Consider the following 24,821-nt stretch of genomic DNA (forward strand, 5'->3'; position numbering starts at 1 on the left):
GAAATTTTAAGTAATGAACTCGAGATCAATCCTTCTCGTGTACCTTTGATTTATTTTGGTCGACGACATCCTTTTTCTGATCTTCCTTTTCTTTCATCAAGTTTTTGATCTTTTCATACTCGGCATTTGCTTTTCGTTTTTTGCTTCCAGGTCTAATTACTTTGTCCTTTTTTACTTTGCTGTACTTGAGATAGCCCTGTGTTTCTTGAGCCTTGCTCTTCAACAATTCCTCGTCAGCAGCAACGTTTGCTTCTTCACTCTCATCTTCAGTTGCAACATTAATCTCCTTTGCTAAATTCTCTTCAATCTCTTCATCACTATCCTCAAGAAAGGCAAATTCCTTACTTCTCTTTTTTTTAGACTTTTTACTAATTTTCGACTCTTCATCAGAGTCTGAAGAGTACTCTTCCTCTCCGAATATGGAAATTTTAGGTAATTTGTATTGATCCATAATTGAATCAACACCTTCATCCATTAAATCTTGTAACGCCTTTTTCTTCAAATCTTCTTCTTGTTCATTCAATGATTCCATTGGAACATCATCAAATAATTGTACATCAGTTCCTTCTATACTTGTATCATTTTTAATGGAATGTCGTTCCTTTTCATTTCTTTTGTATTCATCAACATTTCCATTATATTTCGTAATCAATTTTTCATTAAATATATCATTTAATACATTCAAGACCTGTTCATTATTGTGCATTTGTTTCAATTCATCTTGAGTACAAATCAGTGATTGTTTTTTCTCGTGCAGTTTTGTTATTTTTACAGTTGGGATGTATTGATTTTTCTTATTCTTAGAAATAGGATAGCAATATTGAACATGATGTGTTTGAAATGAAAATGAGGTCGATGGTGGTATTGATGATTGTGATGAAATGATATTCATGATCTTTGCAGCTTCGGAATTTGATTGCTTTGATGACGGTGTTGACGTTGAAGGCTTTTGTTTCGTGTTCAACGTGTTATTGCTTTTGAACATTTTTTTTTCATTTTTTTATTTTTAAATTAATTGAGTAATTAATTGGGTTATACACTTTTTGAGTCACCACTTCAATCCAAACAAACAATACTACGACTACTACTCCTAGTATTACTTATACGATCTGAGAGTCTCCAACAACAACAACGGTGGTTGCAGGTGATGTCAATGTATTGCCACTCGTATTCTCTGAAGGCGATGATGACACTGTTCCATTCATTTCCAAATCGACCTCTTTTTGATTCGAATAGGAACATGTGGAAATATTTGAAGTCGACGAGTCATTCAATTCCCATCCAGCAACAACATTCAATTCGTTCTTTCCTTGAAGAGTGAAATGTGAATCAAACATTTTAGAGGCATGTTTGGAGGAGATTGATGAACCAACAGCAGCAGCACTTCCACTACTTCTATGATTTAAACTAGTACTACCACTTAAGGATGAAGAACATGTTTGTGATGAATTCATCATGACTGCCATTGCTTTTGGATCGGAATCTTGTCGGAATAATCTCTGAACTTGTCTCATTGGATTGTAAATACACAAAATGAGTACAATGAAACCCACCAAACCAATATTGTAACAGAAATGAAAGAAATTCATCAAATAGATCCATCCCAATGAGGCTGGAATGAAAATGAATCCAAAGAATTGAAAGATCATGCATGCTGTGAGTCCATATTGAATGGTCAATGATTTTCTTAAGGCTGTTTTCTTAATTTGGTAAGTTTTGATCTTTTCCTTACTCTTTTCTTTGAATGGATCGAGACTAGTCGTAGTAGTAGTAGAAGTATTAGTAGTATTAGTGCTAGTATTAGTGGTGGTGTTAGAGGTATTGTTGTTGTGATTTGAAATCAAAGTTGAAGTGGTTGCTTTTAACATGGCCTTAATTCTCTCTTTGGATTGTCTCAAATGGTTGGAAAGTCTTCGTCCCACAATCTAATATTCGTAAAAACAGAAATAAATATAATAAATAAAAAATAATAATAAATAATAATAATAATAAATAATAATTTAAATATTAGATAGAGATTGAGTTTACCTCCAACTACTACAACTCATACTTACATTTAAAAATATGCTAATGGAAACAGTAGAACCTAAAAACAAAGCTGCAGCACATAAAAAGAGTGCCAAATTGAGATATGATAAAGTACTTTCATCAATTTCTGCACGACTTGCAGAGAACCCTCCAAAGATGACTGTAAATGCACACAACAAGAAGAATAAGACACCCAATACACCCAACAAGGCAATGAGGAGTTTCCTAATATGGGAAAAAGTGGTGGAAGTGAATGCACTAATGGCACGACATGTTTCAGAGCTGTTGTTGTTGTTGTTGTTGATTATAATAATATTCACCCATGAACACACACATATGCGCGCATATTCGAATGATAGATCGATCAATCTAATTGAACTGTTGTAGTTGTACAACAAGTATACTTACAAGGAATAACAAATATGTGCCATCAATACTACTTCCATATAGACTGTGAGATTGACAAAACATCGATCAAAAATCTTAATGACTACACTCGCCACAAATCCTTCCGATGGATTGGGATGTAAATAGGCAATTTCTGAGGCAATTCGAGTGAGCATATTGAAACACACCAATCCTTCCACCATGAACAATAATAAAAATAGAACATGTTGATTTCTTTTCATGTCTTGATGTTGCATTAAATAACTCACAATGGATGCAATGAAAAGAAGTCCAAATACAAATACAAGAGGTGAATTGAGTGAAATGACAACAATACTTGGTGTTTGAAAGAGAGAGGTGACGGGAGGTGAGGAAGACACTTGCGTGGAATTGGTGTTGATGGAATTTTTCATAGAATCCAACAAGAAGGAATTCAAGAGAAGATGTTCGTTGAAGGACATTTTAGAGTGTGATGAAAACTGTGTGAATATTGAGCACACAATAAAACGTGAGGTACTAATTATCTACTTGGGTGTGTGTGGACAAGGTGTCTTGAAAGGTCTTGAAAGGTCCAATCAATCGATGTGAGAGGTGTTAATTGAGTGAGAGGATTGACTGTTGAGAGAGAGACGGTGTTTTTGTTTTTTTAATTGGTCATTGTCACAAGCGAACATCCTGTCATATGCTCTATAAACACTCTGATGAATTTCCCCTCAATGAATTGGTCTTCACTTACCAGAATAGCATCAATGCCATGTTTACAAACAAGATACGAACCTTGCAATCCATTTTCATCCATAAATAGAAAGTGCTTGGATGATTTGGTAACGACCAACGAAATCTGTGAGATACCGTGTGTGTGGATGAAAAAGGTATCAAAAAGGTTGATAGGAACAACACGGTCGGTATTAGATTGTCTTGTTTGTGTCTATTCGACGATTGAAAGTGATGCAATAGATTCATCACCCTTGAGTGTTTTGTGTTTTGATGAACCTAGTGATCAAGAATCCAAGTTTCATCCAAGAATTATGACACGCGTCGACTCTGGCGTCAGGTTCAGGCTCAATATACGTACTAAATTATAACTCTTTGAACTTTCATGTAGATACAAAACTGTTGCATTTCCCTTTCAGAACTGATCCCAGATCATTGTATACTCTGTTAATAAACATTAAACTTTAATCTTTTTACCAATCACTATCTTCACTACTGCTGTCCACTGTATCAGAGGCACCACCACCACCACTTTTCATTGCGTTTGGTGTACTGTTTCCAAATTCCTCTTCCCACGCTTCTTCATCGAGCATTTCTTTCTGTTCTCTCTTTAATCGTTCAATTCTTGATAGGAGCATGGCCATCATTGGATTGGTGTGTTTGATTGCCTCTTTTTGAGTGTCTTCTTCTTCTTCTTCCTCTTCATCACTATCCACTGCCATATGTTTTCTTCTCATTTGAAGCGATGAGAATAAAGTATTACTCATACCAATAGGTGTTGATGATTCAGTGGTCTTATTAGAATTGGCAGCAGGAGGTGTTGTTGCTTTGAGTTTACTCTTTTGAGCCAAAATGTCTTTCAAATCAATGACACCACCACTCGATTTTTCTTTTTCAAATTGATCCAAAGAGGATCCTGAAGAAGGATCTTTTCGAGTAATATTCATCTTGAAAATACCACCTGTATTGACAATTGGAGTGGAAGGTGTCACTGGAGGTGGAGGTGGAATATAGCCAGGTGGAGGTGGAACATGTGGATTCATCTTTAAATATTCCTCAGGATTGTTCTTGAAAGTAATCGTATTGGCATTCTTTTTTGACGGTGCTTTCAATGTACCTCTCTTCAATTCAACAATGAAATAGAAATGTAAGAAACCACCACATTTCCATATATCAATACCAATGGGTTTAAATGGAATCGAATCAGACGTCTTGACTTGAAATGTTGCTTGTAATTTGAGTTGAGTGGAGCTAGGCTTTGAAATGGTTGCCAACGATGAAAAATCCGTTAAGAGATTGGCGCCACTCTTTACGGCTGTTGTAGGAGTAGGAGTCGTGGCACTTCCAGCACCAGAAAATGCCTTCAATTGCTTTTCATAATTCTCTTGTTGAGCCTTAATGAATTGATCAATTTCATTGGCAATTTCATGTTGTCTTTCTGCTGTTTCATTTTGTAATCGTTCTTGCATTCTCAATAACATGTTCAATTCCTCTTCTTTCACCTTCTTTTGTAATTCTTTAATCTTTCTCTTATATTCTTGCTTTTGATGTTCTTCCATTTGTTTTGTTTGAAGTTCTCGTTCTTGTAATTCTTTTAATTTCTTGGACATGTCCTTTTCGAGTTGAGCAATTTCCGATCTCAATTTCTTTGCTTTGAATTCTTCTTCTCGTTTAATCTTCTCATTCAATTCTCGTAACATTCGTTCTTCATTTTCTTGAATACGACGTTGAGCCTTGAGTTTAAATTCACGTTCTTTCTTTTCAATGGTTGAGACTAACTCTTGAGTCGCTCGTTCTTCTTCTTGTTTGAGTGCATTATGTAACTTTTCAAAGTGTTTGGATTTCTCTGCTTTGAATTTCAAAATTTCAATAATACGATTGCGTTCATCGAGTAATTTTTCTCGATTGGTCTGAATGGAAAGTTGTTTCTTTTTTTCGTATTCTTTTTGTTTGAGAGTCTTGTTGATTTCTTTGAGACGTTGTTCTTCTTCGCGTTTCAGTTTGAGTTGGAGTTTCTTTTGTTGTTCAAATTCTGAAATGTTGATGATTGGTTGGTTCAAAGAGAGAGACAAGTGTTCAAAGGTTCACAAAATGTGTGGCGTGGCGTGCCATGTGTTCAGTTCAAAAAGGTTCAGTCGTTCATTATAGAATAATATTATATAGTGATCATTAATCATTATAGAATAATATTAGTAGTAATCATTAATCATAATAATATTAGCAAAATCACTACCATCATTCCACTCACCTTTTCTTTGATATTCATTTTCAATATTCTCATATTGTCTCTTTCGATCTTGAATGGTCTCTTGAAGCATTTCAAGAGTTGTTTTTTGACTTTCTTGTGCTCTTTTCAATAACTCTGCATTTCGATCCGACATGACTCGATCCAATTCTTGTTTATATCTTCGAGTGATGAGTTGTCGACGATGTTTCTTTTTTTGTTCATTGAGTAGAGCATCCACTGAAGAAGATGATCCTTGTTGTTGTTGTTGTTGAGATTGAGATGATGAAGAATTCTTCTTGTTCAATAATGACTGAGATCCTTCTTCTTCTTCAACAAAATGATCCTGATACAATCCCAATAACTTTTTCTGTGAAGTATTTTCCTTCTTTGTTTGTGATCCATTTAAAATCTTATTCATTAATTCATTTTGCATTCTCATTGCTTCTTTGATTTGATTTTGAATGGATTGATAAGAAAGTGGAAATCCTTGCATATCTTCAAATATATATTCCACACGAGCATAGATTTTACCGAGGCTTGTCTTTTTTCGTTTGTGTTGAGAAATGGCAGGTTCATACAATTCATTCATGAGATCATTGTGATGTAAGGAGGAGGAGGAGGAGGATGAATTCTTTTTTGAATTGTTCATCTCTTGATCTTGGTCATCTTCATCATCCTCTTCATCCACCACAAATTGTGATTTCTTTTTAACAAGTTGAAAATCATCTTCTTGTTCAAGAATGGCATTAAACCACTTCTCAAAACTCACTTCAAAAGTGGATTTGGAATTATTTTGATTGGTTAATTGAAAATACGATAGATTGACTAAATCATTGGATTGTTGTTGTGATTGTACAGATTCCACCAAATCAGGTTCTAATATAGTCATTTTCACAATTCCATTTCGAGAGTATTGTGTGAATTGTGTTAATTTCTTGTGTTGTTGATTTGAAAGTAAATTGGTGACTTTGATTTCTTTTGTTTCTGTTAATTCCAAAATGAGAAATATTTCCATTGGAAATCGTGGCATGTCCAACACAAAGGTTTCATTCCAAATGGGAGTAATGGTTTTGGATTGAGAAATGGTTGAAAATTCTTGAAAATTACTTTTCACTTTACAACTCACTTGATAGTGAGAATTCTCAATGACATCGGACTTTCGAAGAGTAGGAGTAGTACTTGTTGTTGATAATTGTTTCAACACTTGATTATTACTATTTTGAGCTGGTTCCAATTCATGAGAATTACTATTGCCACTGCTACTGCCACTACTATTGCTACCATTACCATTGCCACTACTACCACTCTCCAATAAATTCAATTCACGCACCAATTCATCATTTAATTTTGCTTCAATGATCGTGACTTGTAATTTCGTAACATATTGTACTAATTTAGTCATTTGAATTGCACCTGTAATTCCAACAATACAATCTATCCATTCCTTTCTCTCCAATTCAGTACTTGCTGCTAACAAATGGATGGCATAGGGTGTTCTAATTTTAAATACAAACATTCCACATTCAGAAGATTCCAAATCATCTTTTTCAATTTTGATATCTTCCATCAATGAAATGATACCCAATGGTTGATACTTGTCAGAGAGTTGTCCAAATTGTAAAGTGTTGGATAAATCATTTGAGTGTTTGTTGTTGTTGTTGACCACTTGTTTCAAATTTTGCATTTGAATTTGTGCGGCTGCTGCAGCTGCTGCATCTTTATAATAATAGAGACAAGTACGTGATAACACAAACCATCTCTTTTTCCATCCTTTGAAACGATATTTAAAATTGGATTTTGATGAGATGGCTTTGAGTGGTTTTTTAGATAAATAACCTTGTTTAAAGACTTGAGTGTGATTCGAAGAGGAGGAGGAGGACGATGAAGAGGAGAAAGAATTGATAGATGTCATCATGTTGATCATGTGATTGGAAGTGAGGAGACCCATCGATGAGTCTGCCATCATTGGATGAGTCATTGATGTAGCAGCAGTATTCTTCTTGGCATCAAAAGATGGTTTGTTGTGACCACCAGAACCACCACCATTGCGGTTGACAGCGGGTAAAGAGGGTCTTGAAGACATTTTTTGTGTTGTTTGATTTGCACGGAAGAGTGTGTTTGTCGGAGTGAGTGATGTTTTTGTTCATAACTTTTGAAATGAGAGATGAACGTGAGCATTTAAAATGACAGACATTGTGGCGGTTGAGATGACATCCTCTACTTTGAAATTTACCGAAAGATTTTGTGTTGAGAAAAATGAGAATTTCTTGAACAATGTTGTTGGATTGACCAATTGTAGAGAGATTGAAAGCACGAATCGATTGAAATATGATTATGAGATGAGTCAATGTGCATGCAAGTGCTCCTCACTCCTCACTCCTCATCGTCTTGTTTCCAATAACATGGTGGTGAGTCCAAGAAACAAGCTTGATTCAAATCAGTCCTCTTTCTCTCAGTGTTGTTGTTGTTGTTGTTGTTCGTCTCAGTAGTAGTAGCAGCAGTATTATTACCGGTAATACTTGGATGAATCACACATTCTTTTTCATGGTCCTCTTCTTCTTCGTCGCCATGAACAGCAGCATCATCATCTGTACATTGTTCATGATGACAAGCACCACGCACACAATTTCCTCTTCTCCGTTTCGAAGTACAAGAGATGGAAGGATACAAGTAGTAGTAGTTGTGGTGGTGGTGGTGGTGGTGTTGTTGATGAGAAGTAGCAGCAGCGAGAGTGGATGATCCTTCTGAATGGTCATCCTCATGACCACCACCACCACTCGTACTGGGATAGGTCATAACATTGAAAGCGGATGATCCTTCCACCAATGGATCGTCAAGTGTCTCTTCGAAATGAGAAACCTGAAAAGGCTCAACAACATCATCCGCTTCGGAAGTGTGTTGTGATAATGACGAGGGAGAATGGATGGGACTATTGTAAGGATCATGATGGTGATTGGATAGAATCATCATCACTGGACTATCCTCCTCATTCTCAAAGTCTTCTTCTTCTTCGTGCATGTCGTCATTAACTTCTTCTTGATCAGAGGTCGTCATCATTAAATGAGCACTCGTGGTGGTGTTTGTATCAAATAAATCACACTCCAGAGTGTTGTTGTTGAAGTGTGGATGTTGTTGTTGATGATGGTGGTGTTGAATGAATTTAATATTGGCCAATAGATCGGGAGGAGCTTCTAATCCAATTCTCACCTGTATCATTCGTGATTGATGTTCCTTTTCCATTCTCTCTAATACTTCATCATCAAGTAAGTGATTGGAAGATGGTTTGAATTGACGAAGAAGACAATTGCCTCCTCCTCCTCCTGATGATGATAATAGATTGGAGGAAGAAGAATGATGCAGTTGTTGTTGACTCGAGGAATTGTTGGGTCGACCCGACAGGAGCATCATCATCATGATGGAAGGTCTCACCATCCTTGTTGTTGTTGTTGTTGTATTCATTGTAGTAGTAGTAGTAGTAGTAGCAGTAGTTGTAGTTGCAGTTGAAAAAGTTTCATGTAAGGGAAGATTCGGAATAGTCTCGAATGGATCGATGCATGTTAATTGATGGAAGAGAGTGCTCATTGTGTGTGTTCTTGTTGTTGTTGTTGGAAGAAGAAGAATAAGGCTTAAATCTCTCCAATTTTTAAAAGAAGGATGTCCTTAATTTATGTTCATAACACTCGAACCTCCTGTGTGTGTGTGTGTGTGTGTGTGTTTATTATTATTCTTTCAAACACTTTCGTAGCATGGCAATATAGAGACATGTATTACTTTGAGATTGTGAGGGTATGATTCGAATGGTATTTGGCAATACACTTGATTCCACATAGGGTATATTTAAATATTTCAATACTGGACTATCTTTGAAGGGATGAATTAATTCAATACCAAATTTTTGAGAGTTTGTAAGATCCTCATCATCACTCTTATTATACTTGTTCAATAAATATTGAATCACATGTTCATTTTGTTCTACAGTGAATGAACATGTACAATACAAGAGAATTCCATACGAGTGTTGTGATGATGGTGACGAGGAGGATGAGTATGATGAGGATGCTTTCAAACAATTCACAAATGCATTCTCTAATAATTGTTTTTGTAAATTCACAATATGTTCCATATGATCCAATGTGTATTGAATTTGTTTCAAATTATTTCTAAAATATTGAACTCTACCATCTGTACTACATTCTGCATCTACAATGACAATATCATAGAGAGGTGAAAGAGATTCAAATATATTTTTAGGACGAAGAGAAGAAGAAGAAGGAATAATTGAATGGTCATGGATGGACATGTTGGGTGAGGTATTCATAGTGGTGGTGGTATTCATAGTGGTGGTGGTGGTGATGGTGGTAGTGATGGTATTTGTGTTGTTGGAATTGGTCATGTTCATACATGATGTATCCTCTTGTTTCTCTTCATGAGTGTTGGACAAGTTCGTTGAATGAGTCGTACGAGTCACTACTAATAAGGAAGATTTTCTCTTCTTTTTCATTTCATAATCATCATCATTACTAATATTTGAATCATTGAGAATCCTTGTATCATCATTACTAATATTTGAATCATTACTTGTATTCACCAATTTTGTCATATTTGGACATGTATTCACCAATTTCGTCGTCGACATGATGACCTCTTGTTTCATTCTCTTTCTAGTTGTTGTTGTTGAACCATATTTTTCATAAATTAAAATTCCATTCTTTGGTAATTCTTTTACCTTTTCAATATATTTAAATCTTTTCATTCGTGTAGGTGGTCCATAGTGTGTGGAATAATTTGTTCCATCTGCATAGATTAATCGAATATCATTTAAATGATACTTTTTAAATATATTTTTACATGTCATGATTCGATGATAATTATTATCAATTCCAGTAATCGTATGAATGTAAGAGAGTATTGAAGGATGGTTGTACAGATCTGTACTGTTAGTGTTGCTATTCATGTCAGAAGAGATTGATGATGATGAATGTGTGAGTGATGATGAATGTGAGAATGAAATTCTACTTTTATACAAATCATGTAATAGACATGATTTTGTACCTGGTGCAGTACAAATATCCAAAACATTGGGTAATGATTGAGATGTATTTGAATCATTTCTTGTTGTTGTTCTTGAATTCAATAAAATCTTTTCCAATGACAAGATACAATAAATACTACTAATATCTACTCCATAAATAATTCCATTTTTATATTCCAATAAATGAGCAATAGAAACACTCTTTGGAAGAGTATAAATTTGATAATAATTGAAGTAGTGATGATAATTGTAGTGATGATGAGAGGAAGTGGGAGAGGAAGTGGTGTTATTTTGAATCACATTGAGAGTCATGTCATGACTGTGAGGAGAGGACATCAATGAATTCGATTGAAGATTTGATGGAATGGGTTGTGGAAAGTGACCACATTGAGAGTGAATGGATGTGAGAATATTTTGAATGAACTTGTTGTAAGAAGTGAGTGGTGGTGATGATGATGATTCAGATGATTCAGATGATGATGATTTAGATGATGATGATTTAGATTGAGTGAACTCACAGGTGTCATTCGTGAAAGACATACTACGAATGAGACTTTGAAATGAAATTCTAAAATAACGAATGGATTCATTCCGAGTCACAAAGTCATCATCATGATGCACTTTGGAATTATTTTCTTGACAAGTAGTAGTAGTTGTTGTAGTAGTAGTAGTAGTTGTAGTGGCAGCATTAGCATCGACATGACATTGATCACTCGAAGGAGGAGGAGGAGGAGGAGGAGCATTTGGATAATATTCTTCAATAGGTACATGATATCTTTCACAAAATTGTTTCAATGCATTGAGAGGTGATGATGAACAACATGTTGTTGTTGTTGTTGAGGAGGAGGAGGAGGTGTTCCCGTGTAGTGGTAGTTCATCATGATGATGGTGATACATATCCTCTTCTTCCTCTTCATTATTAGGAGGAGTAGGAATATTAGGAGGATGGTTCATAGGTGATAAAGACGACGAGGAGAAGGAGGAGGAGGAGGATGGCATCATTTTTTACTGCCTGTTGCATGTACAACAAGAACAGTTGATCAACTTATGGTGACACCGAATATTGAGAATGATAGAATCATTCAAAACAATTCAATACAATGAAGGAGTGTTGAATTTAAGGAATGTTAATATTTTGATGATCATCTATCTCTTCATTGAAAATGTCATTCATTTGATGAAGTAAGTGGTAACTGTAATAATAATATAAAATAAATAATATATTGAGATATATCCTGTTATTTTTCAAATTATTTGTTGAACTCGACGAGAATTTTGAAAACGAAGAGAAGCAAAAAAATTTTCTGGACCACCATGACGTCGTCGTCACCAACCACAATAACAACAACACCACCACCAACACTCGGAATTCATTCTTCTTCTTCTTCACATTTATTAGAACCCTTCAAAATTATTGGATTGGTTACCAATCATGTCGTACCTGCCATTAGTTTTCAATCCAATTCTAGTTCCGATGATTCTGATTTAATTGATGATGCATTGATTTATTGTTCCATTGGAAATACATTTTATGCCTATGGGGTATGTTCATAATTAAACAATTACTGATTGAATACATCATTGATCCTATCGATGATAATGTTCACAAATGAATTCATTGAATAACACTAATAATTTAAATGATAATAATCATACTATAATACTAATAATTCTATAATACTAATAATTTAAATGATAATAATCATACCATCAATAACACTATCAACAATTCCACACTGACACCCACACACACACACTTGTTCACTGTTCACTCAGTTAAAATCTCTCATTCACATTGACATTGGTCCTCAATTACCTTCACCCATTTCATTCATGCTCGTTGAACGACAATCTTCTCTCACTTCAAATGCATCGACTGCTCATCCCACTCAACGTGATATTCTCTATATTTGTTGTGAAGATTCATCAAACATTTATGTTCTCAGAGGTGCAAGAGAATTATTGACAATCATTGATACAAGTCTTCAAATGCATCAAAAGAGTGGTAAACTTGTTCAATTGTTAAAGATTGGACAATATCTATTAGTGTGTTTTGAACATTTAATTTCAATTTATGATACATTTGATTTGAAAGATTCATTTGTGAATGCATTTGAATTACCAAAAGATTGTACATTGAATTGTGCTTGTCATTTACAAACTTATTTAGATAAGATTGTGATTGGATGTAAAGAAGGACATGTCTTGTTGTTTAATTTTAGAGTTGGAAAGGAAATTTATCGATTTGAAAAACATTGTGATGATCGCACACCGTTCTCATCCTCTTCTTCCTCTCAACAACAGTCCTTATTACATTCTTTATTAGAGATCAATACTACCCAAAACAATACTACTACCGACGACAACAATACTACCACAACTACTACTCCTCCTCCTTTGAATCATGTCATTACATGTCTCAAACCTTCACCTGCTCTCGATGTCATTGCTGTTGGAACTTCAAGTGGTCATGTTTTTTTATATCATGTCAAGTATGATCATATTTTGAATGTATTTAAACAGAATGGACCAGTGAGTTCAATTTCATTTCGAAGTACAACATCTAACAAGAGTGTTGATTCCAATTCTATGGACAAGACCTTTTCCAATCATGATCACAGACATGACCATCATAGAACCTTTTCTAATCACTCTGAACATGTCATGGCCACTGGCAATCATTGTGGAGAAGTATCTCTATGGGATCTCAATTCTCATCAATTAATTCATAGAATTAAGAAAGAAGATCGACACACTCATACCATTACATGTTGTGAATTTTTACCAGGTGAACCATTTATGGTAACATGTAGTAGTGACAATGTCATGACTTTGATTGCATTTGACCGTGTTGATAAATCACGTGAAGTGGTGTGTCGAATGGGACATAAGAAATCTCCAAAATTAATTCGTTTTTATGATCCAATGGGTCATTTCATTGTCACAGGTGGTGTAGATGGTCAAATTAGAGTTACATCATTACTCGATCCCCGTGAATCGAAACAAATTTCACAACAACAGAATTCTCATTTATGGAAACAACATTCTCAAATGCCTGCTGTAACAGATATGGATATTTGTTATTTGAGGCAAGATGATTGGAATAACTTGGCATGTTGTCATTCTAATTTGAATAGTGTTACATTATGGAATGTTAAATATTTGAAATCTGATTCTGAAACATTATACAAACCAGAATTGAAATACGGATTACCTCAATCGGTAGCACTTTCCATATGTGGTAATTATGCAGTGGTAGGAACTAGTAAGGGATATTTAGAAAAGTGGATTATTCAATCAAAAAAGATGAAACATTTATATCATGACCATTCAGAAGAGCAAAAGAAGAAAAATATTGAAATTCGTAAAGTCTATGATTTTAAAGGAAGACAAAAAACACTCAAACCACACATCACCACTGTTAGTAATTTGTCATCTTCCTCGTTATCACTCACAGCACATTCCTCTCCAATCAATTCTGTGGTGATTGACAATTCGAATACAAAAGTGTGTAGTGGTGGACATGATGGATTATTGAAAGTATGGAAATTTGATGCTGACAAGAACTCACAATCCTCTAATTCATCTCTTTTGAATGAAATTATGAATGGTGGTGGTCATCATGATTCATCACACTCTTCCAAATCATCCTTCTCTTCTTCCTCCTCTTCAGATCAATTGTTAGCCAGTTTTGATTTGAAATCTCCAATTTTGAAAATGGTCAAATCCAAACACTCAGCAAGTGCTAATTTTGTGAGTGTTGCATGTGAGAATTTTTCAATTCATATATTTGATATGAATACATGCAAATTAATTCGTACATTCCATGGACATCATATCAATAAGATTAATGATATGTGTTTCACTCATGACAATCGATATTTAATATCTTGTGGAAGTGATAATTATATTTTAATTTATGATATTTTGACAGGACAATTAATTGATTGGTTATCTTTACCAAAGGCAGCGACAAGTGTCGATTTCCATCCAGAAGGATTGCATCTCGTCACCACGCACGTCAATTCGGTTGGCATTTGTTTGTGGGCTAATAAGACTATATTTGGTAATGCCTTATTACAATCGGTCAATGCACCCAAATATGTATCGTTACCATTTAGTGGAGATTCATTGATGATTACAGAGAGAACGACTGCCACCTCGAGTGTACTTTTGAGTGGTAGTGGTGGTAGTGGCAGTGAACATGATGAATCCCTTCCTACTATTAGTATTCAAAAAAAGAAGAGAAAAAGAGCCTTTAAAATTCTCTCCCAAGTAGATGATTGGATGAAAGAAAGAAATGCTGCTGAACATGGTGATGATGAACAAGACAGTGAAGAAGAAGAAGAGGATGAACTTGTGAAAAAAAGACAAGACCAAGTTCATACTTCCTATCCTATTCAAGAACCTTCTCATTTCATCAAGTTGTCTGATCTACCCAAATACAAATGGCATGGTCTCACTCATTTAGATGAAATTAGAAAGAGGAACAAACTTGATCCAAAGAAACCATCCATTCCTGAATTGGTGGATGAATTGGATGGCACTGTAACGACTAGTCCATTCTTTCTTCCTACAGTCTCGAATTTGAATACTAGGAATATTCAATTCCAAGATAAGAATACTCAAAGAAAAGGTGAGAAAAATTGTCATGAACAGAATTCTGAAAACCATCATCACCATCATCACTCTCATCTCGTCTCTTCCAATGTCATGGTGAATCCACTCATTGCCATGATCAAACAAGATCGAGAACATTCCAATTCTTCAACTTGTTATTATTCAACTACTATGAAATATATTAAGGAATCAAGTATCAAACAATTGGATTTGAATATTCGTACACTCTCTGCATTCAATCATTATGAAGAGTACAAATTATTATTAGAATTCTTTTTACATTTCATTCAAGAAGAATTTACAGATTTTGATTTAATTCAAGCATTGATGAATTTATTCTTCCAAATTCATTCAGAAGTGTTGGTTCAGGGAATACGAGATGATTCTGAAATTCGACAATTCATTGAAAGACTTTCTCATGCCAATCGAGTAGCCTTTGAACCATTGGATGAGATGAACAAGTACAATCAATGCATGATTGATTACATGTCCTTTGGGGGAGTATTTATTTAAGAGAGAATAATTTCCATTTCAATAAAGGATCCATTTCAGTAAAAGAATTTCAGTAAAAGAATTTCAATAAAAGAATTTCACAAAAGAATGGATCCTCCTCCTATTCATTTCACGTGTTGTTGCGGAGCGTTTAAAAAGATGATCAGAACATCTCGAACGTGACTAATAGTGCAAGCATCTTTTGTAAACTTGGAATCGACAACGCACAGTCGCCAAGTTTGGAAAGCCTTCCAGCTCAATAGACCATCCTCCAAAAAAACGAAACACACGAGACTACCGCTAGACTCTCGCGTTGGTGCACCCAGGAATACCATGTCATCCTTATCATCATCATCATCACCAAGAGTGAGCCTCATGAGGTGTGGTGTGCTCATGACACTCGCACTCCTCTTCTTCATCATCATGGCAGTGGTTTCCGAGCCACGCAGTTCTTTCCATATCCCTGTAATTCCAACCAAAAGAGCCTCCTATTCTCTTTTAGTGATGGGTCTCTCCCAAAATGAATTGAAAAGGCTTGCATTGGAGGGAAGACACGCTCCACTTCTGCGCTTATCTGAAGATACTATTGAATCCTTTGCAAGTCGAGATGACAATCATCTTCACCATGAATCATCCATTCAATTCCCATTAAATGATGATGATGATGAACACTCCAAATTATTTGCACAATTAATCTCTCAACAGATGGACCATCTTGTCTTTTTGATGCATTTTGAAACATTGAAACAAGTGGAACGCATGGAACTTCAAGTGATTGAGAATAACTATGAGAGAAAGAAACAAGGAATACCGTCATTCATGGGAATGACCAAACGATTATTCAATACTACAAGTGATCACAGAGATGATACTACTACTACCACATATTCTAATCGATCTCACAAGAATACTAATAGCACCAATCTCTCTCTGGGCCATGCTGCGAACAAGAAGAGAAAACCTCAAAATCTTCTTCGAAATCACAACTATGTGGAAATGACTGCCAAGATGCGTGAAATTCATCTCGCCTTTCCAAACATGACACAAATGTATTCGGTGGGTCATTCAGTTCAACAACGTGAGTTATGGGTCATGAAAATTAGTAGTAACAAAGTCATTGGTGCTCCACCTTACTCCTTTAACCTTAAATATAGAAAACCTAAATTTAAATATATTGCCAACATGCATGGTAATGAAACTGTTGGAAGAGAAGTGATTTTATATTTCATTGAATACTTGTTAAATTTATACAAGAATGGTGATCCACTTGTGACTCGTATTCTTGATTATATGGATGTATATATCATGCCATCTATGAATCCAGATGGATATGAATTGAAACAACGTAGAAATGCCAATGGAGTTGATTTAAATAGAAATTTCATTGATTACTATTTTGGAATGCCAGAGGATCCATTTCAACCTGAAACATTGAGTATCATGCAATGGATTTCACAAGAACAATTTATCCTCTCTGCTAATTTACATGGTGGTGTTTTGGTTGCAAATTATCCATTTGATACTGCTCTTCAAAAAGATGCCAATTATAGTGCAACACCAGATGATGCATTCTTTCGAATGGTTGCTACTGTTTATGCGAATGCAAATCCAGAGATGCATTTAAGTAAGAGATTTAAGGGTGGAATTACGAATGGAGCTGCATGGTGGGTGGTTCATCACACAATGGTAGGTTTGATTTGGAATATGATGCTTTTGAATAACCATCATGATATGATTTGGGTCTTTGATGATGATTTGGATTGGTTCCTTTTTTTTATAACCATCATGATGATGATTTTGAATTTCATTTGGTGGTGATGATGATTTTGAATGCATGGAATGGGCCATACACACACACACAGGCTGATTACAATTACTTTGCTGCTAATTGTTACGAATTGACTCTTGAACTCACTGAAGAATATATTGCTCCTGAATCGGATTTGGATAAATTTTGGAAACAAAACAAACTCTCACTCATTTTGTATATGGATCAAATGAAATTCGCAGCAGTGGGAATTGTTGCTGATGAAATGGGTAATGGTGTGTCGTATGCAAATGTCACAGTGAAAGGAAATGCAAAGATTATTACTTCAAATTATGATGGATTCTTTTGGAGATTATTACCACCTGGAAATTATACCATTGAAGTGTCAAAAGAGGGATACATTTCACAATCTCAAAATGTATTTATTCCAGAAAATGCAGAATTAGGAAAACCTGTATTTGCTTATTTCATTCTTAAGAACGCACCTCCAGCACCAAGTAATGTTCGTTCTGAAAGTCATTCCAGGAATATGCGAAAGTATGAATAAACTCAACGAGTCTATAAATTTTTTCAATTGTTTTCAGGATCCAAACCACGGCGAGAGTGACAACAAACGAGGGCGAGACTCTCCTCATACAGTTCCAAAAAAGAAGAAGAGGACTAAGCTTCCCTCAATAGAAAAAAAGAACACCAAAGCTTCTTCGAGTGAAAACATTAATAGAGACCCAAAAAATTTGGGAAACGGATATCTTCGAGAATTTAAAAAGAAAGCCAAGAAGAATGGTAAGAAAGCTCAACAAAGAAAAAAGGAGGAAGAATTTGAGGAGCTCAAGAAAAAAATAGAAAAGATGGAACGGAAAGCCGAGCAGGTTCGTTACAAGTACTCCCATCACAGAAGCATTGCGTTCGAAACTTTTTGAAATTTCACCCAAAAGTGTCTGTAACCACGTCCATTTTGAGCATAGTTCAAAAAATTGTTGTCAAGACCGTGACGAGCGTTACAGGTCTGAAACATCTTTTAGCAAGCATCCAGTTTCAAATCTCCCAGCAATCATTTTCCCTCTACATTGGTCTTTGTTGGTCGAACCGATAACCTTGACTTTGAAAACTCGTAACTCGTTTCTCATTTCTTTGTTCTATGATATTATCGTTGCTTTATATTAAAGTGAAATATTTAATAAAATAAAATATCGTATTTATTAGATTAAATTTTCTAACTGAATAAATAATAATTATTTCAATCAATAGTTTATTTAGACGACAGAATATTACAGAGATACAACAGATTGACTCACCTAAAAGAACATACTTCAAATAAGAAACCATTATATACAGTAGTTACTGATAAATCAAGAATAAAGTGTTCATGAAAAGAAATAAAACATGTAACTCATATACAATTTTTGGATATAAACAATAAGAATGGAATATTCTATTGTATTATACTCTGATAATTAATGCAATTTTAAAGAAGTAGAATAATGATATTGAATAAATATATTTTGTTTCTTCATGAAATAGAGTATAATTGTTTTATTATTATGCATTTTCTTGATCATACATATTTTGTTCTTTTGGGATGAAATATGGAAGATTATAATAATATGAGTTTTATGATATTATGAGAGATGTATATTATTATAAATGATAGTTCTTTGGAAAAGAACAGAAGTGTTTTGTAACGAAAGCAATAATTGGAGTTGATTCTTTATTGGTCTTGGCTTTTTAATTTTTATTTCATTATTTGTCATTGTTTTGTTCAATGACGTTCTCGTCGCTTTGCGATGTTTATTAGTCACATGGTCTTTTTATTTCTTTCTTTTAATTTTACTGAACCTTATTGAATGAGACCAAAGCAGGGGTAGGCATTGTTTTTTATTTGACTTATTTTAATTCTAATCTTTTTTTTCAACTAATTTATTGATAAATATATTACTCCCGAAATGATATCCATTCCTGAATGTGGTTTTTCTCATCACATGCTACTGTCCATCAATTTCTCGGGACAACTTTACAACAAATAAAGCTTGTTGACACTCCATCTCCAAAAGTGGTAGTTTGGAGAGGAGGCAGCAACTAACAAATTATTGTTGAGTTACATAACAAAAATTTAATTATAAAGGAAGTGGTTGGATTTGAGTATTCATCAACGTGTGGATTGTTGCCGTACGGCAAATTCGGAGAAAACCTATTCCGGAGAATGATTTCATATATCCTGCAAGATGTAGTTTCAAAAGCTTTAAAGTTGTCACAAGAATAGGTGTATCAATTTTCATTCTTGATTTGGTGACTGATTGCGTTGCTTCTTGCTGATTTGTTGTGAGGTTCAACTTTTCCATGTTGCTGGAGGACTCTTGAGATCCCTTCTTGATTGTGGCATCCATGTTCAGAGATTGATGATCGAGTGCTGGAAAAACAACAAAGAATGTTAAAAAAACATCGAATGAAATGAAATAGGATGTGCATTTACAGACGCGATAAATTCTTTTCTAACTCACTTAGACTGGAGTCAAAGTACTACTAGCACAACTAAATACAATCAAAAACCATCCTCCTTCAGGAGGACAGACCTCATTGAGAGTGTAAACCCAAATATATCCTCCTCTCCTCTCACTCCTCTAAGGAGGGCAGACCTTGTCACACTGGAGAGTCATTGAGAGTGTTGTTCTAACTGTCAGATTCTGCTGATGCGTGGGTGATTAATACACGACATTGTATTGATATCGATCAATTTCATTGGTCTCTTTTTTCTTTTTTGGAATGATTTCAGAAGTGTCGCCATCCCCTCCATAATTCTGCTGATAATGATTCAATGAAGAAGAAATCAGTGAATTGGACTGAACATCATCACTATTTCGTTTCTTTTGACAAAAATAAACTCCCAAACACGATGCAAATAATATCAAAATAAATGTTGGAATGGTCACAATGAATACTAAAAATATAATCAAATTGGTGTAATTAGTATTATTGGAATGTCGTGCATCATATTGTGTCGAATTGTATAATCCATATTGATTGGCTAATCCAAATTTACTTGAATCTAACACCACAATATTGATATCTAAATGTGCAATTTCTGTATCATCAAAATTTAAAGGTAAAAAGAATGTTTGATTGTAGTAATCTGTATTCTCATACAAGGCATAGGAATAAAATTCAGATCCACTCAATTCTTTACAATTTCCAGATAACATTCCACACAATGTATCTAAATTACAAATACTATTCGTTGTACTAAAATAAACCTTGTATTTAAATGTTAAAATATTTGAAGATGGAGGATACCATTGTAATTGAATACCATATCGATAGAGTGGTAGTGATGATTGTGTTGGTGGTATTATTTGTGTCATGACATTACTGTGTTGAGGATTGGTATTGATTTTAGTATTATTACTATCTATGGTAATATTATGATGATCATCACTACTACTCTTAGACAAGTATTGTTTAAATAAATGATAGGATAATTTCTTATTTCGAATCGGTAATTCATTATCTAAAATAATGGATTGAGTAGAGAGTGTTAATTCATAATTTTGATATTGAAGTGTTTTTACTGCCATGTAAATAATGAAATGATTCGATTGAGTCGAAGAATAATCATGAAAAAAATCTTTTAAATCAATGGAATAATAAATAGAATCTGAAATGGAATGAATGAGAATGGGATATTGATTGAGTTGTTGTTGAGGAGTGAAGGATGATGTTTTCAAATCTGGTATTGAATGATTAAATATACTTTTTTGATGAGATACTTTTATACTTTTTTGATGAGATACTTTTATACTGTTTTCATGAAATGTGACTACTTTTACTACATTCACATAGAGTGTCATTGGAATATTTAAATATTTAATACAAGGTGATAATTTAATATATCCAATAATTGTTGAAGGTGGTGTGGATACAATCACAAAATTAGATTTATAATATTTCACATCATTATTGACATGATCATTGATTGGAATGTTATTACTGATGGGAATGAAATTATTGTCTTGAATAGAGTGAGAATTATTCGGAATGGTTAGTGATCTTTTAGGAGTGGTACTCGAGTACTTTTGATTCAAAATGTTCAATCCAACAACAACAACACTGTTGCACAAGAATAGAATGAAATATAAACAACCAATGAATGATGAAAGTGATGAGAATGATGATGGATGATTTCTTCTTTTCTTTTGGAAATAGTTGTTGTGATGGACTGTCCAATGATGATGATGATGGATGTGAGTGAGTCGATGAGTTCGTGGTGATGATGGTGGTGATGATGGTGGTGATGATGGTGGTGATGATGGTGGTGATGATGGTGGTGATTCGTAGTTGTGGTGGTGGTGGTGGTGGTGGCTGATGGTTTTCATTTTTTTCAAGTGGCCGAAAAAAATGACTCAACAACAAACCATCAAAGAACTCATAAATCACTTAGAACAACAACAACAAATCAAAGAACTGCAAGACGCTGTTAAGACGCTCACACAAACAGTACAGCAATTAATTGAAGTTACAAAACCAACTCAACCAAAACCTGAACAATCAACAATTAAAATTTCTCAAGCTCAAAATAAAGCACGAAAAATTCACCCTCAACCAAAACCTGAACCAACCCAACAACCAAAACAGGAAACTAAACATTTAGAAACTCCTCAACTCAAAATTGAACATACTGGTCAACCCAAAAACAAAACTAATTCAATCTCAATCTACTCGGACAGCAATATCTCATCCTCATTTTGTTAAATTTATTCTAAAAAGATTTGAATCAGTTATTGAACACTGGTACATCCCAGACAGCAAGACCAACACTCTCAATTTAGTCATTCAAAATGCCGAAACTCAACAACAAATACTAAAGAAACTTAATTCACTAGCCATGACAGAAAAAACACAAACAAAATATTTCGCCTCACCAATGATTTTTACATCATCTCCAACAACATTAATAGCCAAAGAAAAATCAATTTCGAACATCCAAACTCTCATCAAGTACTCAATCAATCAAAAGAAATGTAGAATTGAACAAATGTGCCTAACATTCAATCCACAAGAAACCTTGTACAAACTTAAAATTAACACTATGCAAGAACACAACCATCAAATTCGAAAAAGAGAGACTCAGTATTAAGAAAAAGGTAAAAGATACCTACTCATACCTAATTGTTGAATACAAGCTTAATGACATCAATGAATTGAATCGACTAACCTCAACAAGATTTATTTGCTCCACAGAATTGAAACCAATTTCAAGACAATTCAAGCCAAAGTCAACCGCATGAACGTGCGTTTAATAGTTTTACCAGCACCAATGGTGCTAACAATAAACTAATTAGATTTTTTTCAAGTGGCGGTGTTCGTTTTTGCTTCCAATAAGATTTATTGAATATCGATGACTCAAGTCCTCTTGTCCATTAATATGACATCACCATTTCAATTTGAATCAACAGTGTGTTCAAAGTATATGAGTGTGGATACTAGACGTATATGCGATTACTCATGACTACTATTACTACTACAACTGGCCATCATACATGGCGTTGGTCAGTAATGGTGGTGGTTGGTTCAGTACTAGTTGTACTAGTTGTTGTAGTAGTAGTAGAATAAATATCTTTCAACAAGTCATCATGAATATGTTGTAACATTTCCATATAGAGTGATAATAAGGAGTGATGATGATTTGTTGCATCAGATGATTGTTGTCTGGATTGTTTGGAAAGAAAGGATGATCGGATGATGTGAGGAGACTTGGGATGATCCTCTTGTTTTCTAATTTGATAGAATACAGGATGAGAAGTGTGACTGCTACTAATATTACTAGTAGTAGTACCACTACCACTACTACCACTACTACTACTACTACTACTACCACTACTACTACTACTACTACTATTCGAAATATTTCTCAAAGCATGGTACTTGTCTTTGGAAATGATTGGAAGCTGATCAAGAGCACGAGTAAATAGATCACAAAGAGATTCATTCGAACTCGTACTACTACTACAATTTTCATGATGAATCTTCAATGAGTTCAATAATTTGAATGGATGGTTTTCATTACATTCATCCTTCGAATCACTATTACTAGTAGTAGTATTCGAACTATTATTATTACTATTATTAGTAGTAATAGTAGTAGTATAATTATTTTGAATGAACATTTTTACTCCTTCTTCCATGTGTGAGGATATGATCGAGTTCATTCTTTCATTAAATTCAATAATCATTTCATAGTATTGTAATAAATGATTAAATGATCCAATAAATGTATTTAATTGATAGAGTTGAGAGGAATGATCATTTAAGAGTAATAAATTAAGTTCAAATGGTGTATATCCAATACGATCACATTCCATATTCAATAAATTAGATTGAATAGATTTGTTATAAATATTACTCATGACCATGAATATTTTGTTGATTGTAATGATGAATTGATGAATGAGACTTGTTGTTGTTGTTGTTGAGGAGGAGGAGGATGAATTCATCAATGATGCATGTTGATGATGACTTGGATCAGTGCCCATGATACCACTTTCATGATACGGACAATTAAATTGTGAATATGCAAGATGAGTATTATTAGTAGTAGTAGTACTACGAGTACCACTATTATTATTATTACTATTATTAGTACTATTAGTTTGACTATTATTGGACAGTCCATTCATTGTTTTTAAAAAATAATATAATGAATGATCACTTGGTAATTCTCCATTCATAAAATTCTGATTTAAATAATCTCTACTCATGACATGTTTGATTAATATTGGATTATAAGAAAGAATTAACCAATTCATTGCATTAAATAATTCTAATAGCAATAATTGATCATCATTTTGAATAGATATTAATTTCAATGCTCTTGGATAATTCATTTTCAATAATTCATAATTAATATATTTAATAATGTGAGGAATATGAAAAGAATTATTTTTCATGACTCGATTAAATTTAAATAAGGAAATGATATTATAAATGGTTAAATAGAGGGAAAGAAAGAGTTCATCATCATGGTGGGATTGATTCGATCTATTTGTTGTATTCATATTATTGGTACTACCATAAGGTATTCTTAATAGATTCAATACATCCTGTAATTGTAATTTGTAATTGACTTGATAAATATTTAGAATGGATAATACAAACTCAATACACCCCATATATTGAATGGTCCATTCTTGTGGATGGTATTGAAGAAGAGAAGGAGGAATAAATGTTGTTGTTGTTGTTGAGGAGGAGGAGGAGAAGATATTCGAGGATGTTGAATGATGATGAGGAGGAGTAGAAGAATTGTGAGAGAGGTTGTTTTTAGAACCTGTCGTAGTGGTAGTGGCGGTAGTACCACCTCTTCCTGACACGTGTGTTTTCAAAGGCTTTGTGTTATGATTCATTGATTTTGTATGATGATGATGAGGAGTGTTGTTGTTGTTGTTGTTTGATGGATTCAAGAGACCACCTCTACTCAGAAGGATGGATTTGGTGTGATGGTGCGGATGGTGCTGATGAGGAGGAGGAGGAGGAGGAGGAGGATTCATTTTCTTTTCATGAGGGTG

General features: G+C 34.3%; 10 protein-coding genes across 10 annotated transcripts; 3 read left to right on the forward strand and 7 right to left on the reverse strand.

The window, feature by feature from the left end:
- Window positions 1-25: 25 nt before the first annotated feature.
- FDP41_008157 (uncharacterized protein) lies at window positions 26-985 on the reverse strand (the record flags this gene model as incomplete). Its single annotated transcript, XM_044711980.1, has 1 exon — window positions 26-985. The coding sequence occupies one exon, from the start codon at window positions 983-985 to the stop codon at window positions 26-28; it is 960 nt and encodes a 319-aa protein (XP_044558166.1).
- Window positions 986-1,100: 115 nt separating this feature from the next.
- On the reverse strand, window positions 1,101-2,876 carry FDP41_008158 (uncharacterized protein; the record flags this gene model as incomplete). The annotated part of the gene is made up of 3 exons (XM_044711981.1): window positions 1,101-1,925; window positions 2,055-2,310; window positions 2,437-2,876. The coding sequence occupies 3 exons, from the start codon at window positions 2,874-2,876 to the stop codon at window positions 1,101-1,103; spliced, it is 1,521 nt and encodes a 506-aa protein (XP_044558167.1).
- A 726-nt stretch (window positions 2,877-3,602) lies between these two features.
- FDP41_008159 (uncharacterized protein) lies at window positions 3,603-7,439 on the reverse strand (the record flags this gene model as incomplete). Its single annotated transcript, XM_044711982.1, has 2 exons — window positions 3,603-5,161; window positions 5,378-7,439. The coding sequence occupies 2 exons, from the start codon at window positions 7,437-7,439 to the stop codon at window positions 3,603-3,605; spliced, it is 3,621 nt and encodes a 1,206-aa protein (XP_044558168.1).
- Window positions 7,440-7,729: 290 nt separating this feature from the next.
- On the reverse strand, window positions 7,730-8,938 carry FDP41_008160 (uncharacterized protein; the record flags this gene model as incomplete). Its single annotated transcript, XM_044711984.1, has 1 exon — window positions 7,730-8,938. One exon carries the CDS (start codon window positions 8,936-8,938, stop codon window positions 7,730-7,732), a length of 1,209 nt encoding a protein of 402 aa, XP_044558169.1.
- A 139-nt stretch (window positions 8,939-9,077) lies between these two features.
- FDP41_008161 (uncharacterized protein) lies at window positions 9,078-11,390 on the reverse strand (the record flags this gene model as incomplete). The annotated part of the gene is made up of 1 exon (XM_044711985.1): window positions 9,078-11,390. The coding sequence occupies one exon, from the start codon at window positions 11,388-11,390 to the stop codon at window positions 9,078-9,080; it is 2,313 nt and encodes a 770-aa protein (XP_044558170.1).
- A 312-nt stretch (window positions 11,391-11,702) lies between these two features.
- FDP41_008162 (uncharacterized protein) lies at window positions 11,703-15,521 on the forward strand (the record flags this gene model as incomplete). The annotated part of the gene is made up of 2 exons (XM_044711986.1): window positions 11,703-11,930; window positions 12,165-15,521. The coding sequence occupies 2 exons, from the start codon at window positions 11,703-11,705 to the stop codon at window positions 15,519-15,521; spliced, it is 3,585 nt and encodes a 1,194-aa protein (XP_044558171.1).
- A 402-nt stretch (window positions 15,522-15,923) lies between these two features.
- Window positions 15,924-18,188, forward strand: FDP41_008163 (uncharacterized protein; the record flags this gene model as incomplete). The annotated part of the gene is made up of 3 exons (XM_044711987.1): window positions 15,924-17,186; window positions 17,363-17,770; window positions 17,853-18,188. The coding sequence occupies 3 exons, from the start codon at window positions 15,924-15,926 to the stop codon at window positions 18,186-18,188; spliced, it is 2,007 nt and encodes a 668-aa protein (XP_044558172.1).
- Window positions 18,189-19,967: 1,779 nt separating this feature from the next.
- On the reverse strand, window positions 19,968-21,635 carry FDP41_008164 (uncharacterized protein; the record flags this gene model as incomplete). Its single annotated transcript, XM_044711988.1, has 1 exon — window positions 19,968-21,635. The coding sequence occupies one exon, from the start codon at window positions 21,633-21,635 to the stop codon at window positions 19,968-19,970; it is 1,668 nt and encodes a 555-aa protein (XP_044558173.1).
- A 22-nt stretch (window positions 21,636-21,657) lies between these two features.
- Window positions 21,658-22,011, forward strand: FDP41_008165 (uncharacterized protein; the record flags this gene model as incomplete). The annotated part of the gene is made up of 1 exon (XM_044711989.1): window positions 21,658-22,011. The coding sequence occupies one exon, from the start codon at window positions 21,658-21,660 to the stop codon at window positions 22,009-22,011; it is 354 nt and encodes a 117-aa protein (XP_044558174.1).
- A 782-nt stretch (window positions 22,012-22,793) lies between these two features.
- On the reverse strand, window positions 22,794-24,803 carry FDP41_008166 (uncharacterized protein; the record flags this gene model as incomplete). Its single annotated transcript, XM_044711990.1, has 1 exon — window positions 22,794-24,803. One exon carries the CDS (start codon window positions 24,801-24,803, stop codon window positions 22,794-22,796), a length of 2,010 nt encoding a protein of 669 aa, XP_044558175.1.
- Between the last annotated feature and the right edge of the window lie 18 nt (window positions 24,804-24,821).

This window comes from Naegleria fowleri (genome assembly GCF_008403515.1).
Source record: "Naegleria fowleri strain ATCC 30894 chromosome Unknown tig60, whole genome shotgun sequence".
NCBI lineage: Eukaryota > Heterolobosea > Eutetramitea > Acrasida > Naegleriidae > Naegleria > Naegleria fowleri.